This window comes from Hydra viridissima, unplaced genomic scaffold (assembly GCF_058129835.1).
Source record: "Hydra viridissima isolate aposymbiotic clone 2 unplaced genomic scaffold, HvirCarnegie_v1 scaffold_4, whole genome shotgun sequence".
In the NCBI taxonomy this organism is placed as follows: domain Eukaryota; kingdom Metazoa; phylum Cnidaria; class Hydrozoa; order Anthoathecata; family Hydridae; genus Hydra; species Hydra viridissima.
Genome location: NW_028324303.1, coordinates 2,734,548 through 2,758,110, shown reverse-complemented (window position 1 = coordinate 2,758,110; position 23,563 = coordinate 2,734,548). Strand labels below are relative to the sequence as shown.

The following is a 23,563-nucleotide window of genomic DNA, read 5'->3' as shown; positions in this document are numbered from 1 at the left end:
CTTTGATTGAACTGTTTTGTTTTTTTTCTTAAGGTTCTCTCTTAATTTCTGAACACACACTCCGCGTAATTTCTGAACACAATCCGCGTAAAAATGAAAATTTAATTCCTTGAGAAGCTACAAAATAAAAACCATCTATAAAAAAATAACCAACATTTCTAAATTCACAAATTTATACATAAGAAAAATGGCGCATCACATTCCTTGAAAAAAATATATATAAACAAAAGTTGTTAAGGAGAAAAATATTACATAGGTGCCTAAAAGAGGCATTTTGTATCTTCATAAAATTCGCAATTAAGCAACGCGTTTTGAGACGTTTTGTATGTGCTTCATGGCTGCAGAAATATATATAATCGAAAATCCACAACAAATACACCAGATATTTTCTGTATTAAAAAGGATCACGATCTGCTTGAACATCAACGTATGTTAGTTTATTTAACAAAACTGATTTGTTTAGAAAAACCAAACTTGGTTAAAAAAATACTTTAACAGCTTTCGATTGGTCAACAACAACTTCGTTACACCCAATTATTGTTTACTTAAAAAAGTTTATCGAACTCTTCGTTTTCATTATCCTTCTCACGAGCCATCTCCTGTTCAATTTCTTGAACGTCTCGGTGCATTCTTGATAACTGTTCCTCGCCTTTATAGATTTTACGTCGTGGACGGTTATCCTCAAGGTCTGATTCAGCATTTCGCTTAAAATGTTCTTTTAAAATTTCTGGAATTCGGTTATCGTTGAAAGAGTCTTCTACATTATCAAACTCTGCAGAGCGACGTATTATTTCTTTTTTTGTTTCAACGAAGGACCGCTGTGTCAAGGGAAGTTTAGGCAGCAAACTTGCAGCAAGATTTGCCTGTCGAGAGGCTTCAGGATGGTTTCGCGCGAACTCGCTAATCTTGTTCTCGATTGAGGTTGTAAGTACTGTATTAAAAAAAAACAACATCAAAAATAAGAAAACGTACAATTAACAAATGAACGTATGAAAATCGGTTAAGATATTTGGGGCTATAGTGATCACTTACCACGGAGCCTTTCTCTAGCAGTTTTCTGGATTTGGTCTCTTACTTTTTTTGTCGTCTGTTCTTTTTGAAATTTAGGCACATGAAGTTCTCTTAAAATGTCATGACGTAACGAACGAACACTAGCCTCAAAGGCTTTTATTGTCTTCTGTTGTTTGTAAAGTTCAACTACTAAATTTAATAAGCTGTCCACGCCTAAAAATAATTTATAACATAAATTTCCATGAAGTCAATCTTTTTTTTTTTTAATACTTTACAAACAAAAAATATAAAATGTTCTTGGTGACTGCAAAACTTTAAAAAAACCGCTTAAAAGCGAATAAAAACCAACAGGAAAAATCTTACAAAATAACGGCGGATTTTTTAGGTCACAATTTCATACTACCTTTTTCGACGTCACTTTTTAGGTTTGCATCAACGGTGGTATCTTCCGACGTGCTGTTGTTCATAGCAATGCTACCATTTTTCTTTTCGTTTCCCAAATCACGCTGTTAATAAGAAATCCACTTTTATTGTTTTATATGAAAAACAAACTCTTGTTTGACAGGAAAACAACTTTATAATATTTATCGTGAGTAATTGTGAAAATAATTTCTTCACTTAGTAAAAACAAAGTACCAAAGTTTTTTTCTCTTCTTTTCGCTTGCTTCCTTTTTTTTTTTTTTTTTTTTGTAACTTCTGTGTTAAAAAATGTTTTTTCTGTATCAAAGTATTTTTGTTTTTTCTAAAAACAAATAATAAACTTTACCTTAACAAAGAGACCTTCTAAATCATTTTCAACATCTCTTCTTGATATATGCACTTCAGAATCATCTGATTCACTTCCAGATTCATCGTCAGATTCATCGTCAGATGTGTCTTCCGATTCAGAACCAGATTCCGATCCATCGTCATCTGTATGTTAAACGTTTAGTTTTTAATTTAAATACTTTAAGGTTTTAGGTTTTGAGAAGAAAAAAATTCTTAGAAAACTCGTGAAATTGGGCAATAGAAAAGAAATACCGTCTGATTGATCATTGGCATCATTCTCATCTTCCTCTGAGTCTTTATTTTCATCAACTTTTACCTTAATCACTACATAAAAAGCATTTTTTACTCATCAATCATAGAAAAAGGTTATAAAAATTTTGACAAGAATGAAGATATTCTAACAATCTTACATTGGACTTCCTCAGGAATATGAACTCTTTTTTCTACTTGTTCAGCAGATGTATTTTTTTCAGTAAAAACTGCTAAAGGAATATCTGACTCAATGTCTTGTTTCTCACTTGATTCACTCCCTTCATCTAGAGATCTTCTTCTTCTTTTCTTAGCAAAGGCATCATCATTTACTACTAAAGAATGACTCTTCATATGCGTCTTTTCCAATGAAATCTCCCGTTTTGAAACAGGAATTTTGTCATTATCTGAAAGAACAGTTTGTTTTGAGTCAGGATTTTTATTACCATCAGAAGTAATTGTATGTTTAGCAAGTGAATCTGTGTCATCAGTTACAGGAAGTAACGGAGTTTGAGTGTCTTTAACTTCATGCACTAAGTTTTTTTTATCTAAAAGATTTTTAGGATTACTCTCATCTTCATTTCTTTCAACAAATTCCCCCTCTGAGGTTTCTCCAATATTCATTCGTTTGTATTCAAATCTTCTTTGTTCATTAGCTGAAAATTTTAAAAAAAGTGAAAAAATGGTAAAGTTGCAATAAATAATTTTTGTACATATAACTATAATAATAACAAAATTTGAATAATTATTTTAAAAGCTTACGGTCAAAATCTTCTTCATCTTCATCTACACTTCTAACTTGACGACTATACAAATCAACATTTTGCATATAGGCGATGAGAAGATCTTTACCATTATTTGGATCATAGGGATCACTGTCTTCATCGATAGCACGTTTCTCTCGTTCAGAATCTCGCTTATCGATAGCAAAATTTGTTTTTTGAATGATTTGGCGTGCAGCTAAAATAAAATTTTGATTTAAAAAAGATTTCTGAGAGATATTTTATGTTTCAAATTATAACATTATAACATTAAATTCTATCACAGAAAATTATAACATTATGACATTAAATTCTACCAAAGAAAATTTAAATATTTTGTTTGCTCTTTAATTTGAGATTCTATAAAAACTTCTCTAAAACAATTTAAAAACACATGTTTTTATAACTGAAATGATGCACAATCAAATTTGTTTTCTACGATAAAAAACATTTGCATAAAGGAAACTTTGTGTTAAACACAACAAAATACACAAACTTTAGTACATTTTCTCTACTTAAAGCACTTTTGAGATTTATGTGCATAAACTTAAAAATTAATACATAAAATAAATTTAAAATTGAAACAAATAATTAAAAATAATAGGATATTAGGCTCACATCTTTACGATGTTTTTTTGGTTTATGATTTTATCAATGTAATTTCAATTTTTATAAAGTTTTGAAGTTTTTAATCACAGTCAATACAAACATTTTAATCTAGTAAATTACTTTAAAAACAACAATTAATTTAATACAATTTACCTGAAAGGGATGCTTCAGCTAACATTTTTTCTTGCAAAAGTTCCAAATCATCTTCAGAATCTTCTCGCTTGACTTTGTCACCTTTCATGGCAACCTTAGTTTTCTTTGAGATACCTTTAAAAACAATGTTAAAAAGGATAAAAATATTATCCTTTTTAACATTTTATTTTAAGGTATCTCAAAGATTTAATTATAATCTTCTTAACTATCTTTGATTTATCTATATACAAGTTGAAGAAAAATTTTTGAAGAATTTATACATAAAAGCCTAAGGAGTGAATTTTATCAGAAAAAATTTTTTTACCGTTAAATATTTTACAGCAAATAGATAAACAATATGGAAGAAATCAAAAACAATCTCAAACAATCAAAAAGGAAAAGTATACCAGGTAGAAGCTTTTTTGCAGCTAAAATTTAAACAAATAAAAATTTCAAAAGAAGTAATTAATTGCAAAAATTACAAATGCTAATGATAGTTATGAAAATTTATGAAACAACAAAAAAGATAAAAAAACAACTGTTAAAAATACCTTTCAAAGCAGCTTGTGCAGCTGTAAGAAAAAAGAAATTTATCAGTAAACTTTATCAGTAAATTACAGACTATCAAAATTTCCAGTATTACAAATTATTGTCAATACCATCATCATATTGTCAATATCATCATATTGTCAATATCATCATCATCATCATCATCATCATCATCATCATCATCATCATCATCATCATCATCATCATCATCATCATCATCATTTGTTTAAAATATGTGAGTTTCATTTTAAATGGAGAAAAACTATTAACTTGCCTTTCATTAAATGACTTGCAACATTTGCTAAAAAAAAAATTTGAAGATAAAAAATAAACAAAAGCTGTTATTGACCCATTAAAAAAAAACTTAGAATGTTTAAAAAAAAAATTGCTTCTTCGAATTTTTTAAATTATGAAAAACAAATAATCTTACTCTTTTGGGAGTCTAAAAAACAACAGCTCTTACCTCCTTGGGAATCTGAAATTAAAAAAAATTTGTCAAAAGTAAATTTTGTCAATCTTTTTACTAAACACTTAATTTTCTTTTAGAATAAAATTTAAAAAAAAAACTGAAGATTATGCCTATGAAGAATGTCCTTTAAAAGTGTTATAACAGGTGTCATAATAAGTGAAAAAAATAATAATAATAGGACATTAGTTGATTTAAGCAGAAATAAAAAAAGGGGGAAAGGGGGAGAGAAGAAAAAAGAATTACTGTAAAGATTTCTGTTCACTCCTTGTACATTGCTTGGTTGAGCAACAGCCATGGAATCACGAGCAATTATTTCCTTATCCAGTTTTTCAAAGTCAAAATCTGATGGGTCATACTCCTTTCCATCTAAAATAAAAAGAAGTTAAAAATGAAAGAAAGTAACAAAAAAGATAAAGAAAAATACTAAATTTTTTAAACTCCTCCAACACTGATTCTCAAATTGCTAACCAACTGAATAAACAGCATTATGCCAGAATGCTCCACATGTTCTTGTTGAGTCACCCATGCAAGGCACGTTGCAAACTGAATCTTTTTCCCTTCCGTATCTTCCAAAGCCATTACCACAGAAACATAAGTAACCATACTGTACACCAGCAAATTTGAAACCTTGGTACTGGCACTCATTAATACATGCTTCAGGAGTGGTCTCATAACGTGTGTATCGTTTAGGAAGGTCACGATTTGGTCTACGATCTTTAAAACAGCCTTGATAATCTTTTAAAAAATAAAAAGAAAAGAAAAGAAAAAATCAATCTAGCTAACAAACTGTAAATCGCACAAAAACTAATAATAACTAATATTTATAAACTAATGTTTGACTTTATTACTTACGCTTTTTTATTTTTTCCAGTGATTGATTCTTTAGCAAATTTTCAAATTTAACTAAACAAGAATATTTTGAAAAATTAAAAATTAACTCAAATGCAAAGCAAAAATTGACATTGATTACATGTTAAGAAAAATATTTTGTGCAAACATGGTTATGGTTAACTTTTACTTGTTGAACTGTAAACAGCTATTAACTAGTAATTAATTGTTGAGAGAACTTAATGTTTAAAATATTTTACTAATTATGACACAAATTTTAAGTTTATCTGACTATCGATCTCATTGCATTATATAACTTGCAATAAAATCAAAAAAAAACCTACCAGTCACATTTCTAACACATGCACATGGATGATCATTTGCAACTTTCATTGGGTGGCAAGATCGAGCACATATGGTTAAAACAGGTGAATCCCCAGTAGTGCGAATGGATCCTTTTACATCAATACTAGGAGATACTTGTTGCCCAGAACCAATAAAAGGCACTTGTTGTGCACCAACAGTAGTAGTTACAACAGGACTAATAGCTACTACATTTGAAGATGGATATTGTGACACTGCTTGCCTTTGAGCCCCACTTACAAAAACAGGAGAAGCAGGAATAACAACTTGCTGAGTTCCAACCAAGTTTGCTGCTACATTTGGGACAGAAAAAGGAAAATTGTTGATGGCACCTGTGGCAACAGCAGGTATCTTAATATTAGAAGCCATGTTAAAGCCAACTGGGTTTGTTAACTCAGGTGACCGAGGCGGGAACTGCACAACACCTGCATTACTTGTTAAGTCCATAGTTTTGTTAGAAAGAACTTGTGAGCATTTACAAGGATTCTCAGTAGCAACAGCATGAAGGCCACCACAAGCTTGAGAACACCATGTGATAGCAATAGGATCTACTGTTCTTACAACGGAACCATTCTATAAAGTAATTGAAATTATAAGTCATTAAAATTATTTTTAATTCAAAGCAAACGAAAAGACACTAAGAAATACTGAAATGCCATAGACACATCTATTATTTATTATAATATTATTATAGTGCATTGCAGCATTCTGTAATACTTAATTTTGTGATGATTTCATCTTTAAGCAAATTGACATTTAATCTGACAAAATCTAATTTGATTTAAAATAAACTACTTTAGCACTTGGCAAGTAATGCAGAGCCAAAGTATTTAAAACACAGTTATTAATGCATGCATTACAACTTCACATTTTAAGCTTTTAATGCTGCATAAATCTACAAGGCATTCAAGTGAATAGAACGTAAAAATATGTAAAAATAAAAATCAATAAAAATGGCAGATTTTAAAACAATACCTTAGGAGCTTTATTTATGACTTGTAACAGTGGGTTGCCTTTCTATAAATTTTAAAATAAAAAAATTATTATAAGTTACAATCCAGAGTTTGAGGCGAGATATCAAAAAAAAAAATTAAAACACCTAGCAACCTGCAAAAAAATAAAACAAATAATAAAATGGTAAAATATACTAAACTAATGTTAAAAGGATGAAAGTTTTTTATTAGTAAGTTTTGTTTGATAAACTCATAGGAAATTAACTATTAAATTCATTAACAATATTTACAGTTATTATTCTGAATACATACATTATAAAAAGTATATCTATAGATTCAATAGGCAAAAAGGCATACCAGTGAACTGATAGGTGTCTTAACTGCTGTTTTCTGAAGCAGTGTGGCCTAATGATGGAAAAATAAAACAGCGAAAATATGGTATATGATTTAAGAAAAAAATTTCAAAAAGCAATACTATCATTTAGCATTTCTTTGGTACTATTCATATGTATCTATGACATATGATAAGATATTCGCATATATAATGACAGAACAAGAAGCTATGTTGAGAAAAAGAGAACCAAAACATGAGGGATAAAAGATTAAGTCAAAGGACTCTCAATAAACTAACTCAGTTTGAAGGTTAACCAAAACACTTTGAAACAAAACAAAAGTTTTCAACATGAGGGGCTCCATTTAAAAGAAATGAAAACTAGATAAACTTCATGCTGTGCAAGTATGATATATGAATTTTTTAAAAATCATTCTTGTGCAACGCAACCATATGTGCATGAGGCATGAATAGATAATGATTTAAACTCTAAGAACAGTTTTCTCATTTTTGATTTCAGCCATTTTTTTCCCAAAATATTTCTTCATAACCAACAGGTTTTGCTAACATGCATCCTTGTTATTAATTCATTATTAGTAATTATTGCAATATTTATCATTAACAATTATTGATTAACTAAATAAAAAAATTACTAATCAAGTGATAACTTACAAAAAAAAAGATTTAAGTTTTTTTCAAATGTTGACTTAACTCTAACCTTTAAAGCTTTTACGGAGGCAAATTCCTGAGCAGTAGCATTTTGTAATAGTGATTCATTCGTTTTTTGGTCTCCATCACATCTACATGGAAACAGAACAGCAATGCCACGTGGATAACATGCCCTTGTGCATAAACAATGTGGACTATCATCATTGCACAACTTGGGACCAAAAGCAGCTAGTGTTTTGCTTGCTTTGTCAGATGATGATTTATGAGGGAACAAAGTAGCGTATTTTTTTGTAGCAGCTTTTCCAGATTGAACTGTTAGTTTATTTTGCCCTCCTTCAGTACACTCACAAGGGGAAGACTAAAATAATTTATTTTCATGTTTGCTACTATGTAAAAATACCAGTACTATATGTATTTATACAACAAATATTGTAATGTATAGGAAATGTAGGAAATTTTTTGATCATTTAATCTTAAAAATATTTTTTTTCTTAATTTAAGAAAATATTTTTTTTTTAGTACTTTAAAATTTACTGTTTTAATTTCATTCTTTTATTAATAATTATCTGTGAATGACCAAAAGAATATATGAATTATAATCATTAAATCAAAAAATGGATAAAATTTTTACGGAGGATACTTTTCTTGGGAGACAACTCTTCCTGCATAAACACTCTGCTGAGGTGCAGTTTTCTGCTACTGTGGAACTTTTCACAGCATTAGCTGTTCTTGGTGATTCACTTTTCTTCTTTGTTCTCCAATGAACTGGTTCAGGATAAATGACTTTAGTAGGGTAATCTTCATCATCCAATTTAACACGCTTGCTAGCATTAGTGTGTTTTGGAATGCTTCCTGAAACATTATACTTACAATAGACACAATAAAAGAAAAAAGTTGAACAACCACGAGTTATTAAATTAGATGCATATTTGCAAGAATTTTCAAATTTGCTACATGAATAGTTAAATGAATGGTAACACATGTTAACATTACGCACAGTTATACATTGTTTTAATATTTATTATATCATTTAACATTTTAAATGACATTTTTTTATATCTTGTTTTGTTTTAAACTGAAGAAGTAAAAAATTAAAAAAATTTAAATTTACTAAAACACAGAAATAGAAACTAATATCTGTTACACAATTTTTTTAATGATTACAAATTAAAATTTCTAAAAACAGCAGTAAAAAAAATATCAAATTATTTAAATGTCATCAGCAAAATTGATAGAAAGCCTGAACTGAAAATAATCACTATTTTTAGTATTTTAGAGAAGGATTTTTATTATTTTAGAGAATTTACAGAGTGATTAAATATACTTAATGTTTAATAGATTTACATGGTATTAAGGAAAACTAACTGAAAATCATATAATAAGAATAATTATTTAATGAATTATTTAACACAATTTAGAACAATTATTTATGAAATATTTAGCACAACTAAATTGTTTAATAGTAAAAAAAAATTACTCTAATAGTATGACAAAAACAAAGGCCTAAACAAAAAAATATTTGATAAATAAAATTTCTATAAGATACTGTGGGTCAGTTTCAACTCTTAAAATTTCAAGTAAATTTAAAATAAATAACTAAGCATAAGAATTTTCTGCAAACAATCAAAAATTTATGCAGTTTAGTAATTATCATTGCAACTAGCATTAAATCTAATTACAAAAAATATTTGTATAAATATAATTTGAAAAGTTAAAATTGTTATTAAATAGAAACAACAAAATGAAAAGTAATACCTCTTTTTGATTTAAAAAAGAGTTGTGTTAACTTATGGTCAACATCTGCTTTGTGAGACAAAGCCTTTCCAATTTCATTAGCCTATAACAATAGTTTTATAATATCTAAAAACTTATAAAACTTAGCTCAAAAGTTTATAAAATAAAAACTGATCAGTCAGCACAACTTACTGGTTGAGTTAACAACCACCTGGCATAATCCTGAGCAGCACCACTAATAGAAACCTGAAAAAAAAAATTAAAACTTAAAAATAATCAGCTAAGTTTAAAACTCAAATACTAACAACTTTCAGTAGATGTAAACTGAAAAAAATAACATGGAAAATGATATAATTAAAAATTTCTTTACTTAACAGAGCAAATAGTTGTAACAAGCAGCTTACATCATTTTCATCCTCTGATGTAGATCTCACATAAGTATCTTTTTGATCGCCATTGTCTACATTTAGTTTTTGAAACAAACTTGTCAACTCTGAAATGAGAACCACTTCGTTTAAAAGATCGTGAAAAAAAAGTTACACTTACTATAGTTATACTCATTCCTTCAAGAAATTGCTACAGATATTTAAACTTTTTTTTAAATAAATCATCACTGTTAGAGTCACTAAATTTAAGTTCTAATTACCTTCTCTATCTGCATCAGATATCTTGGAATCTCCACCAGTCCAATCTTCTCTTACTATGAAACCTTGAAAGTTTAAGTGTTGCATGATTTTTCTTTTATAGAATGATTTAATTTGAGTACTTATCAATATCAACAATAAAAAATAGAAGGAACCAGTCACACCAATAAATTATCTTAAAAATAAATACCAGCTTTTTTTGAATCACTGTCTTCTGTATCAAATGCTCTCTTATCTAAATTAAAATGCTACTACAAAAATTTCAGAAACATTTAATTTTAACAAGATTTTTGAAATTTATTCTAGCATCCATTTGTGTGAATATTAAAGATAATTTTAATGGCATATAATAATATAAAATAAGCATCATAAGTAAACATCAAAAATTTGTGTCCAATTTTTTTTTTTCAAAAAATTTATTTCCACAGTCAGCAATGGTAGAACAATATCTCTGTATTTAACACAATTATAAAGGTTTAAAAAAAAAAAAAAAACCAACATTAATGTTCTATGGCATTCATAAACTTAGTAAGAAATATTAAGTTACCCAGGTGACTTAATATTTTTAAAATATGTAACAATAATATAAGCTTGCTTATAAAACTAAACTACTTAATAAAAGTAAATTAAAATTATCAATTTGAAATTTACTTAACCTTTGTGTTTTGGTTCTGATCGAGTTAGAAGTGTCTGATAAAATTTATCTAAACAGAAAACTTCAACTTAACTTATTAATATTTGTAAGTAAAACTATAACAATGGAACTTATTATGATTAATAACTCTGAGAAGGTGCCATTTGTGTCCATACATACTGAATTTCTGGTTGGTATCATGGCCTACTATAAAACACTTGATTACTTCTTTTGTTTGAATTGAATAAAACTACCTTCTTCTTCTCTTCTGTTTCTTAAAAGCAATGTTACAGCAGGTTTTTTTTCAAAAACTTCACTGAGAGAATCATCATCATCTTCATCTAAAGTATTTCAAAAACACAATCAGCAAAGCATAAAAAACATGGCAAAAAATATGCTTCAGTAATGCATTTTTTTGATATAAGAAAAGAATAGAACAGTTAAAATGAACTTATTATAATTTCTTTTACACAGCATTTGTTAATAGAAAACCATTTTAGCTGCAGATTCATTATCTTATTGTGAACTTAACCAAAGTTGGAAAATGTATTTAATGACTAGCCTAATAAACATATTTGGTACATCAAGTAAATGAAAGACTTGATGCATATTACTAATACATCTTGTAAATCCTGTTAGTTGAGGTTTTACAAGCTTTTTTGAATCTGAGCTGTTTTTCAAGTATGCTGATGGTATGTTGATAGAATAGTGTTTCCTGAGGTATTCTTGAGCCTCTACAAAATGATTGCTTAAGGTAGGTAATATAAGAAACGAACCATACTTGCTCAACAAGTTTAAAAAACAGCTATAAACTAAAAGATCTTCATCATCCTCCTTCAGTAGTTATGATATTTTTACTAGGATGTTATCAATCACATTTTTCATGCAACGTTTTTTCAGCAGAAATTCAGCAGAAAACAAGGTCTTTTGAATAACATACTTGCAGTATTCACCTTTTTACTATGATGACGATATCATGATGATCATGATCATGAATGTATGATCATAATGATGATTATATGATTATCATCATAACTATATGATCATGATCATGATGATGATAATCATGATGATATAATCATTATGATCATGATGACTAAATGATCATTATACAATCATGAAAACCATATAATGATCATATAATGATCATGGTGATCATATAATGATCATATAGTTATTATGATGACCATATAAAGATCATGATGATCATACAATAATCATAATGATCATATAATGATCATGGTGATTATGCAATGATTATCATGATCATGCAATAATCATGATGATTATGCAATGATCATCATGATCATGCAATGATCATGCAATGATCATCATGATCATGCAATGATCATCATGATCATGCAATGATCATGATGATCATGCAATGATCATGATGATCATGCAATGATCATGATGATCATGCAATGATCATGATGATCATGCAATGATCATGATGATCATGCAATGATCATGATGATCATGCAATGATCATGATGATCATGCAATGATCATGATGGTCATAACATGATCATGATGGTCATGCAATGATCATGATGGTCATAACATGATCATGATGGTCATGCAATGATCATGATGGTCATAACATGATCATGATGGTCATGCAATGATCATGATGGTCATAACATGATCATCATGATCATTGCATGATCATCATGATCATTGCATGATCATCATGATCATTGCATGATCATCATGATCATTGCATGATCATCATGATCATTGCATGATCATCATGATCATTGCATGATCATCATGATCATTGCATGATCATCATGATCATTGCATGATCATCATGATCATTGCATGATCATCATGATCATCTAATGATTATCATGATCATCATGATCATTACATGATTATGATAATCATATTATGATCATCATGATCATTACATGATCATCATGATATGATGATATAATGATTATCATGATGATATGATGATATGATCATCATATCATCATTATTTCATCATAACCATCATCATCATCATGATTATATGATCATGATCATGATCACAATGATGGTTATGAGCATAATAAACACATAAGTAAACCTTTATTTCTTCTTTGTTCTCTAATCAAGGGTCGATCTGCTTCTATACTTGCTCTCCGCAGCAATCTACGGAATCCATCGTCTGAAATAAATGTTGAATTAATGTATATCATTTAAAAGTTAAGAAAGTACTTTAATTCTACTAACTATACTTAATTAAACATCCCTATAAAATTAAAAAACTAACCATATATTTACACTTAAATTCTCTAAAAATCGGAAAGAACTCATTTAAACACTAAAAAAATGAAATATGATAAAAAATTTCTCTCAAAAAAATTTATAATTTTAGAGTATAAGTTAGCTGTTAATTGCTGCATCAAAAGAGCTTTTTACTATATATTAGAGAAAGGTTTTGAAAAAAAATAGTAGTAGGTTAGTAAACGATTTTGAATTTACTTTATTCGGCAAACTACTTTATTTACTTTACTTTATTTACTTTAGCCGGCAAAATTTTTAAAGTTTTTTGCTAAGGTTTTCTCATTTTATTGAAATAACAGTGATTAACTTTGCAACTAAATGTTGATGGCTGTTTCAGAAATTCCCGGGTGATAATCAAATTGCAGGGATTTGTTCTTTGCTAACTGATTGGGCTATTTACATAAAATATTATTTTCAAATAAATCATAACAATTTTACTTTCATCAAAGCTTAAACAAAAATTGACTCTTAAAAAATTAAATGGAATGAATTCAGTTAGCGGCTTTATTTATCCGGAGACTGAATGATAACTATTATCGTATGTTTTTTAGGCTTGCTTATTACCGACTGGGCGGTAGGTTAATCTTCGCATTTTCAGACGTTCAATACTGATCGGTAATACGGATAGGTAATGTGATTAAGGTCATAGTTTCAGACATTATACATGTGGTCATTTTGTCAAAAATTACAGAAAAGTTACTTGTCTTTAGTTTGTAGAATATAAAAGTTCAGATATCTCCGTTTCAACAGATATGACCTCCATAAGATACGTTCAACTGTAAACCAGAAATGCTGTTTTGAGTATGATGTTGTTTTGTTATGCAGATTTCCATTTTTATCTTTAGCTTAAATCAGTAGCGGACTGGCAAATTTGAGCGGCCCGGGAAACCCCAAGTGGACCGGCCTCAAAAAAAAAAAAACAATATAATATAACATTTTAATATAATATTACATATAAATACATGCTTAATAAAAAATAAATAAACAAAAGATTCTTAACCATTTAAATATTTACTAAAACCAGGAGCATTTTCTCTTATTTTATCTATTATTGTATAATTATTTAAGTTAACCAAAATATCCTTCTCTATCGCCATAAGCATCAAAAACTGCAAATTATCTTGTGACAAGGAAGATCTGAGTTTATTTTTTATAATTTTTAATTTGGAAAAACTACGTTCACAAGCTACTTGCGTCGAAGATAATGTTAAAATAAATTTATATGCAAAATAAACATTGCTGTATACTTTGCTATGTAAATTATATTTAGCCAAGAAATTAAAACAGCAATAAATACAATTTTTGCAACTCTTTTTGTTTTTGAGGCATACTTCACTTATTATTTCTGAATCTGAATCAGTTCATTTATCGGTGTTATATATATCTTGCATAGATATTTTAAAGTCGTCCCATTTTGTCATTAAATCAGATAATTCCTCCCTTAAATTTGACGCTGTAGCTGTTTTACGATATTTTACTAGTAATTTACTGAGCTCTTCTAAACTGTTTTCTGAACATTAATTGTCGGTAAAATTTTTAGGGTCTAATATTGCCATGTCTGCATATAATTTTCCATGATTTTTAAAACGGTTTTCTATAGTATTTATTGTGGTATCACAAAATAGTTCAAAGTTATCAATAAGTCTACATATAATGAGGTTTCTTTGTTATCATAATGCCCAAAAAATTTTTAAGTGCTGTTTCTTTAGCTGACCATCTTGTTTCATCTATAAAGTTAAGTCTCTGATACCTTATTTTTACAATCAACTCGTGTGCCGTATTTCTAAGAGAATCTTATCAACGTATGGTGTTTTCCCAAACATCCATACGTTGATAAGATTCTCTTAGAAATACGGCACACGAGTTGAGTAAAAGAGAGAAGTACCTTCAATTACCGAACTAGTAGCATCTGTGACAACTAAATTCAATACGTGGGCATAACACCAAACGTGAATTTGACCAGGCGATTCTTTACTTAACCAACTGGTGAAGCCATTATACTGTCCACGCATGTTTGCTGCTCCGTCTGTCGAATTACCGATACAATTTTTAATATGTAATCCACTGTTTTTAATAAAAGTACTAATTAAATTGCGCATATCTTTCCCTGTAGACGATTTGCAATTTAAAACAGCTACTACACGTTCATAAATATTTCCCTTTACATATCGGACAACAATTGAGCACTGATCCTTTTGTGTTATGTCCTGTGTGGTGTCAATTTGCAAAGAAAAAATACCTGCTTCCTGTATATCTAACAAAATGCTATCTTGAATTAATTTTCCACTGGCCAAAATTACCTGGTTAATAGTAGATTTTGAAATTAATGAAATGAAACTGCCTCTACCTTTAGTTCCCGCAGACGTTTCATTATTTGTCTTCTTTTCTTTGATGACTCTTGATAAATGTAATTTTAAAACAGCGTCATATTTAGAGAGCAGCAATATTAAAAATGAGAATAAGATCTGCCAACACCGTTCTTAAGATTTTTTATTTTTAAAATGCAATCTAAAAAATTTAAAGTTTTGTAATTTTAACAATTTTAATAAATTTATAAGATGTATTTTAAATGTTGTTCGACCGGCCCACCGGGAAATGTCCCGGTGTCCCGCCGGCCCAGTCCGCCACTGGCTTAAATAGCCGAGCTCTTTAAAGTCTAAAACACATTCAAAAACTTTTGATTACTTTTTTTTATCAGCATTCAATTGTGGTAATCATGACGGATTGATGACTGTGAAATAGTTAGGGTTTGTAATCCCGTGCTTTATTTAAAATTCCGGGATTTTGAGATTACATTTACCTATTCCCGGAATCCCGGGATTTTTAAGTAACTGTTCTTGAAAGATTTTAACATACTATTTTAGAAAAATTTTAAAAAAATTAATAACACATTCAAAGTATGTTTAGAAAAAACTATTTATTAAATTACAAGGAAATTCTTTGGTTTTTTAACATCATACATACTTAATTATTAAATTATAAAGAGTTCGTTGTTTTTATAGATATAATATACATATGTAATTATTTTTGATTATTTTTAAAATAAGTTTTGAGGGAGCAGAGCACATCCAAAATTTCATCGCCCAGACGACTTCTTACTTTTATTGCAAAAAGTCCGACCGCAGAAAAAACACGTTCAGATTCTGCACTGGTAGGCTTGATAGTCATTAGAAAATTATAAAATTAACAACAGCATTTCTTTTTGAATTTTCACCGACAGTCTCAATCGAATTGGTATGCAAGGCAAATATGCTTTTTTTTACAGCTTTATTAAGTTCGTCTGTTATTTTTTGCTCTTGAAAAGAGCAAAAAAATAGATTCAGATGGAGATTCAGAAGAATCAGAAACAATTTCGAGTAGTGCCTCATTTGAAACAGAAAGTTCAACTTCAGATAAAGACTCATAACCTGTTAATTATGTAGCTGGATTTGAAGCGTCTAGTCTTTCGAGTAACTCTATTTACTGTTGCACTGTTCAATTTATTGTTAGAAAATTTACTGCTCAAATAACCAGCAGTTTTAATTTAATTAAAACTACTACTATAAATTAGTCACAAACAGATAACGTCTATTCGAGATAAAAATGGTAAGAAACTTGAATAAATGCGACTTGAATAAATGCGAATTTCGAATTTGTAAAGTTCGAATTTGATTGCAATGGAACGAAAAGAAAATAGTTCAGGAATTTTCAATATGAAAATAGTCAAATCTCAACCGAAGAACTTTTAATTTAAAAATGTTCAACCGAAAACGATTTAAAAAACAGCTATAAGAATTTTGGTTTCATAGTAAATACAATTGAGAATATATTTATTTTAAAAAAAATATTTTGTTGAAGTGCGTTTACAATCTTTTTGTGCAAAGACCTCTACCTATTCTATCGTTCATAAGTTTTATTCCATTAGCCTGGTACCCAGTGGGCATGCATCGTCCGCATGACGTTTTTGCAAACTTTTTTCAAATTAATAAAGGATCTTTCAATACAGGTGATTTTTTCTCGGGAACCGAGAAATTTCTATTGAAATAATCACCTGTATTGAAAAATATTCCGTTCAGTTTGCAGTTTCGTCGCGCAGCGTTTAACGCTTCCCGACCGTTTAACGCTTCCCGACCGTTTAACGCTTCAACGATAATTAGAAATAATAAGTTTGAACTCTTAGCTGCTCAACGTTTGTTCATCAGAAAAATGGGTCACCGTCACCATTACTCTGCGCAGGCCAAACGTCGCACTGTGGAAAACTTTTACAAAACAATAAACCGCAACAAGACAATGAAAACTGACTCTAGAGCTGAATCCAAACGTTCAAGGATTTTGTAGGGAATTTGCGAATTGGGCCCCTGATCACTTGGAAGATGAATCTGATTTCAGCCTAAAAATCATCTTCTCATACGAGGCACAGTTTTTGATAAATGGCTTTGTTAACAAGCAAAATTGCTGTTATTGATGCGAGAAAAATCCACTAGTTCTACATGAAATGCCGTCACATCTCAGCTGTGTGAACCAGTATATAGCACAATGGTGTCATCAGACCTTACATCTCCCGAGATGAGGAGGGAAGCACCGCAACTGTCAATGGAAACTGCTGTAGAGCCAAGTTACTTGAATTTCTTTGGTAGAAATTTATAATATCAATATTAAAGAGATGTTGTTCCAACAAGACGTTGCTTAAAACCATGCAGGTAATGCTACCTTCGATTTTTTAAAGAATAAGTTTGGTGATTAAGTTATTTCATGATGAGCTTTTATGAATTGGCCGACGCAGTATAGTGATGTAACACCCCCTAGATTGTTTTGTTTGCGGTATAATAACATACAAGCACAAATCTATGCCGACAGTCCACGGGCTTTAAATTATTTGGAAGCTAAAAATCATCAGGCTATTGCAGGCACATGGCAAAGAGTGTTGCTTAAACCCAGAAAAAATAAAAGCCAAATAGTTAAAACTTTTAGGGTGCAATCAATTGTAAGTAAACCTCTAGAAGCATCAAAATTAGATTTTTAAGAAAAGAGCTATTCACATAAGAGGCATATGTTTAACAGACATTGAGGAATTAAAACCCAGATAATGCGCTCTTTTATTACATAGACTTACATACACTTGCTTTTTTATCTAGATCCCCCCTTAACAAAACTCGAACCGCTATTTTTCGATACACGGTATGTTCATTAACATCCAACGATCTTAAATTCTAAAGACGCTGAGGGTTGATTAGTTAACCTTAAAGATTAATGCGAAAAAGTTAGAGATACAACATCTTTAGAGAGAAAAGATAAGTTTGAAAAATTTCCTAAAAAAGTTACAAAAAGTGAAATATTGGATCTTTACTAAAAATGTACACTTTTATTTTGTTTGCCAGTAAGATGATCTTTGCAATACAATATTCTTGTTCAGCATCGAAGTATTTTCAAGATTTGAAAAAAAATAGTGTTTTCTTAAACGACAGTCGCGGTCTTTAATAAAGTGTATTTATATAGCGAGTTTAATTTATTATGCATATATCGTTTAATTAATAAATGGAATCATGCGTATGCATTTGCGTCAATTACGTGTAGACATTTTGTGTTACACTTTTAGAACAAACGTATCAACGAATGGAAAGACAGGTTAAAGAAGTATGACGCCTGATTTTCACCAACGTTGATCAGCTTCAGGAGGTATTCAAAAAAATAATTTTCAAAGAAGGTTTCTAATAAACCATCTACAAATCAATTTTAAAAATAATTTTAAATAATTTTCCATCCTAAAATTTCGATAATTGAAGATTAGCTTTTTCCAGCTATTTCTTTAAAACTACTAATTTTTGTAATAAACTTACTATAAATTCTTAAACGACACGTAGCAGGTGGCGATCCGAACTAATTTATACTCCATAAAAGGTATTGTTTTACAATGAAAGTTATCCCAATCAAAATTCTTCTACGTTGATGTTGATTTCTTTTCTTTTTTTAATGAGGAAATGATATTATTGAAAGATTTCAAAACCCATGGAGAAGCGTTAAAAAGGCACCACAATGTTGCAGTTACCACCTGCAACTCCAATATAAATTGGAGCGAATTTTTAAACTAGTAGAAATTGCAAACGACAAGGATTGGATCGCTATCTTCACTAAGCTATCTCAAATGGACGTCAAGCTGCTTACTTTGGTTTCTTTATTCTACTACATAACACTACCAACTTGTGTTGAGGGTACATTCGTTAGGCGAATTCTTAATAACACTGCGAATTGCAACTTTGAAGTATGGAGGGGGAAGAACGGAAAGGGAGTTATAATGAATAATTTATTGTTACCAAAGGAAATGTGTTGGGAGGGCGCCAAAAAGATGTGTTCTTGGTACAAAATGAAAAGCGGCGATATTAAGAGCATTTGTGACAGGTAAATGACTTAATTGGAACCGGATGTTTTTTTATGTTAATTCTGTTTTACGTTTCAGAATCTGAATGGAGGAATTCTTCGACAAAGAATCCAGTTTAAAGCCATTCAACTAACGGCTATTTTAATTTAATCAATTAAAGCTATTAATTTAAATTTAGTTTTTGATTAAAGCCATTAATGAGCTAAATCATTCAACTAATTGGCTCAGCATTAAGCTCAATTTAAGTTATAATCGAGTGGAGAATAATATTTTTTTTGATGGTTTTAATGGGTTCATTTCAATCCAACAAAGTATTTTTTCCTTTGTAACATAGATACGTTCACCTAAAGCAATGCTTTAAAACAAAGAGAGTTTTATCATTTCTACTGAAATATCCTCCTCACGTTTACAATGCTGAGGTCGATGGAGCCCGATCAAAGTAGAAGCGTTTTTATTACATCGCTCGTGATCATTTCGCTGTGAAACGTCATTCTCGTGGGTTCCGCTGGTTGATACCAGTATTTTTTTTTGTTGGTTTTTTTTTTTTTCTAGACTTTTAGTTTGTAAAACTGAAACTTTATTCAGTGATTTTTCTAAAACTTTTAAGATTTTTCTATTTTTCATTACGATTTTTTTTTTTTATTACGTGCGCATATTACATTTACTGTTCAGTTTTATAGTTGAGCTTTTTTGAGAAAAAATTAGAAATTCTAAAAAAACTTGGAGCAAGAATCAGAAATATTACATTTTTCCACTTTTCACTTACGGGTATATCATTTGCTGTTCAGTTTTATAGTTAAGATTTCTGAGAGATTCGTAAAGGCTTCTAATATTAAATTGCGCTAGTTATATAAGGAGTGTTTATCCATGTTTATTTTATGAGAACAAGCGAATTTCAGTTATAATTTTTGTGTTCATTGATGACTTCGCCTCAATTCAACTACTAACGAGATAGTCTTGGAATAGTGCTGCCAGACGCGAGGGCAAACCTAGGAGATGAAGTGCCAAAACTCAAAGCATGGTGTATCATTCTATTTCATGTTTTGCTCCTGCTTCGAGAAATTTGAAATGTAAATTCTAGCTAATTACTCTCGAGATGTTAGTAAACCTTTTCCGGTTCGCAAACTTGAAGCGTATTTAGTATTAAGACAAAGATACACGATAAATTGTGTTCTCAAACTTTTTAATGCTTTTAACTTGTGACAATTTTATCAAAAGGAAAGTTACTAAATAAACTCGACATTCTGTTTGGGAGTCTCAGACACTTCTCCGCGTTTAAAGATAGCCTTTATTTGAACAAGAATTGCCCATCATTCTAATTTCGAATAAATGCTTTTTCACTTAAGTATACAGAAATCTTGAAAGAGTTCCCGTATTTTATAACCAAGTTAATCGATGGTTAGTTATATCCTTTTTTTAACTTTAGTCTATACCAGTCTTGAAATAAAAAGAATTTAAAACAATATATTTAGACATCAGAGTTGTAAGAAGAATGCGTTATCTCCTATTCTTAGCGTTATTTCTAGTGTTATTTTGTTCCAAACCCCTTAAGACATTCCGCAAAATCGCTATTCGATTAAATTTAAGTTTTATAAATTTTTTATTAACAGAAGTTGCTTATTCTTTGTTACTCGTTAAAAGCCAAGTAATTATATTCATAGTATTTTATAGTAATTAAAACGTTTTGATTTTCTGAAACTAAAAAAGATACATTTAATTCGTGCCGAGATTCAGTAAAATTAAAGAATCCACCTGTTTGTACCTGTGGACGGTAAGACATTCCAATTTTGTTTCAGTACGCCGAAGTAAACAAAGAGTCTGCGGTTTTAGAGCTGCTGGTGTATTTGTATTGTAGAGACGGCGCTATTGCCTCTAACAGGGGGCTGTTTAACAAAAATTATCAGTGCTGATAAATAATCAGGGATTATTAATCAGTGATAAATTTCGCGTTCTACCAAATTGATTTTTACTGATATATCCGAAATTATTTATGATTTGATAAATGATAAATTTATTTTTGTAAAGTTAATTTATCAATCATAATTATCTCGTAGTTGTAAATATAAAAATGATTACTTGTATACTTGCTACAATCCTTTAATCACCAAATTTGAGAAAATAGATTCTAATTTAATTTAATTTACGAAAACTTTTTTATAATGATTGTAAATCTAAATCCTACGAAAAAAGTCTACATTGAAATTTGTCTTTATGAAACAATCGCTCAAACAATAGCAACTTGGGCGAGTCCGGGTGTTGCAAAATAGCTTTCTCTCTGCGTGATCATCGATAGGTAAAATTTTGATTTTAAATATTTAGTAATGACAAATCCAATGATATATTATATATACTAGATGTCTAACTTGCGGGATTTTATTAGACGAAAAGTGGAGCCGCTTTTTTGTTTAGAAATTGAATCTGCCATTTGTAATAAGGGCAAAAGCTATATCCGACGTGCAAAATAAAAGTTAAAAATGCATGTTTTTGCCCGAATTAGAAATGGCTTCCACGGCTTCACTTTTCGGATCGAAGTTAGACATCTAGTATATATAATATATCATTGGACAAGTCTAACTGCACGTTTTACAAAAGGGTTTTTTTTCGCATATTTTGCCGCTACACACCGATATCTTTTACACAATTTTAATTCTATTTTGTAAAATGTTTGCAGGATGGACTCCAGATTGTTCCATTTGCACAAATCTATTTATGGATAAAAATGTCTACTTGGGACATTGGAAGGTGCGAGACAGAACATCAGTTTGTTCTGTTTGCACAAATCTGTTCATGGATAAAAATGTCTACTTGGGACATTGGTAGGTACGAGACAGAACATCAGTTTTCTCACCAGTTGAAGTATTTTATTTAGTTCTGACATGATAAGCTTATTGTTTTAGAAAATAAACGTAGGTTGGCGCTTACAGTCTAAATGATTATTAGGTTTGTATATATTTTTTTTAATTATAAATTTTATATTTTTTATTTATTGAGATCTGAACGGAAAGGAATACGCATGCTTTAATTACCAGAAATGTGGCTTATTTTAAGTAGTAATATTTTTTGCTTCAATCGCTTAAAAACGTTTGAGCGTTGCTACAAAAGGAAAATTTTGTTAAAAGTAAAAAACTATGAAAAAAAAAAAGGGCGTTACCTTCTTCCAAAGAATTTGTATGGCCGTTCGCGAATAACCCTGCTGCAAATACTAAGAGTAATAACCACCTCATTCCATTGATTTAACTTTCAAATAAATTTAAGAACTGTCAAAATTATGAAAAAATATATAAAAATTTTTCGTGCTTTTTACGAGCTCGATCAGCTCTTTGCAAAATAGCATAGGCGAGGTCGGGAGCACTCGGGCGTAAAATAAAATCATCGAAGTGTGAATACCTGATCTGTTTTGTTGAATAAACGTCAGATACGTTTCGGTAACAAATTAGCATGAATTCTCTAAATTCTGCGTTTTAATTGGTGTATCAGCCAAAGTAATTGTTTTTAATATTCAGCAGCAAAAAAAAAAAAAAAAACTGAACCCAACGCCTTTTGAAATATCGAGAGAAATAGTTTAAAAATAACATGGTACATAAAATTTAACACTAACCTATCCATTAAAGTCATTACCACCTGCAGAGGTTTCTATGGTATACGATATTTAAAGATATGAGTTATATAAATATTGTGTATGACAGATGTTTGTAATATAGGTATGATATGTATTACAACATGTGTAATATACCGTACGCATGTTAAAATTAGGTACTTTTCTGAGACAAAACTTTGGAGCCTAAAGATACTGAATCGACAAAAGATAAAGGAAAAAAAAACTTTCATTTTATAAAATAAACATACCAAAAAGGTTTAGTTTACAAAAATGTAACTGCCTTTAGCTGTGATCACTGCTTCAATCCGAGATCGGGACTTTGAACAGGTTTGCTTGGTGTATTTGTCTGTTAGCCCCATCTAGACCTGAGATACTAACCTGATGAATTGGTTAGTGCTTAGTTCTATTGCTTACAAGCTTGTGCTTGAACTTTAGCTCAGATACTGAAGTCCAAAGGATTATGGTCAGGAGAGCTAGGTGGCCAGAATTTCAGCTGATCAGCAAGCCACTGCTGGGTGAAATTGGCCTTGTGACACGAAGCTCCATCTTGCATGAAAACATAATTTGCAGGTTCAGGATAATTGGCTTGAACCCAAGAGGTTCCTTTCTATGTTCTCACGAACATCTAGCCT

The 23,563-nt window shown here is 30.0% G+C and overlaps 1 protein-coding gene across 4 annotated transcripts; it reads right to left on the bottom strand.

The window, feature by feature from the left end:
• Positions 1-88: 88 nt before the first annotated feature.
• LOC145182501 (uncharacterized) lies at positions 89-22,746 on the bottom strand. 4 transcript variants are annotated; one of them, XM_090085666.1, is made up of 30 exons: positions 22,485-22,746; positions 12,779-12,859; positions 10,959-11,045; positions 10,727-10,774; positions 10,261-10,305; positions 10,073-10,135; positions 9,831-9,919; positions 9,619-9,672; positions 9,448-9,529; positions 8,324-8,544; positions 7,742-8,050; positions 7,050-7,097; positions 6,715-6,756; positions 5,721-6,312; positions 5,401-5,451; positions 5,017-5,283; positions 4,792-4,914; positions 4,510-4,554; positions 4,354-4,380; positions 4,082-4,102; positions 3,938-3,958; positions 3,552-3,665; positions 2,791-2,988; positions 2,598-2,684; positions 2,190-2,435; positions 2,032-2,103; positions 1,778-1,923; positions 1,415-1,517; positions 1,033-1,224; positions 89-931 (listed from the first exon to the last, which is right to left on the bottom strand). In XM_090085666.1, the coding sequence occupies exons 1-30, from the start codon at positions 22,555-22,557 to the stop codon at positions 546-548; spliced, it is 3,933 nt and encodes a 1,310-aa protein (XP_089941792.1). In that variant the 5' UTR covers positions 22,558-22,746; the 3' UTR covers positions 89-545. The 4 variants fall into 4 exon arrangements, with proteins under 4 accessions (XP_089941792.1, XP_089941789.1, XP_089941790.1 ...); XM_090085663.1 differs by having other exon boundaries at positions 2,190-2,684; XM_090085664.1 differs by having other exon boundaries at positions 2,190-2,684; positions 4,543-4,554.
• Between the last annotated feature and the right edge of the window lie 817 nt (positions 22,747-23,563).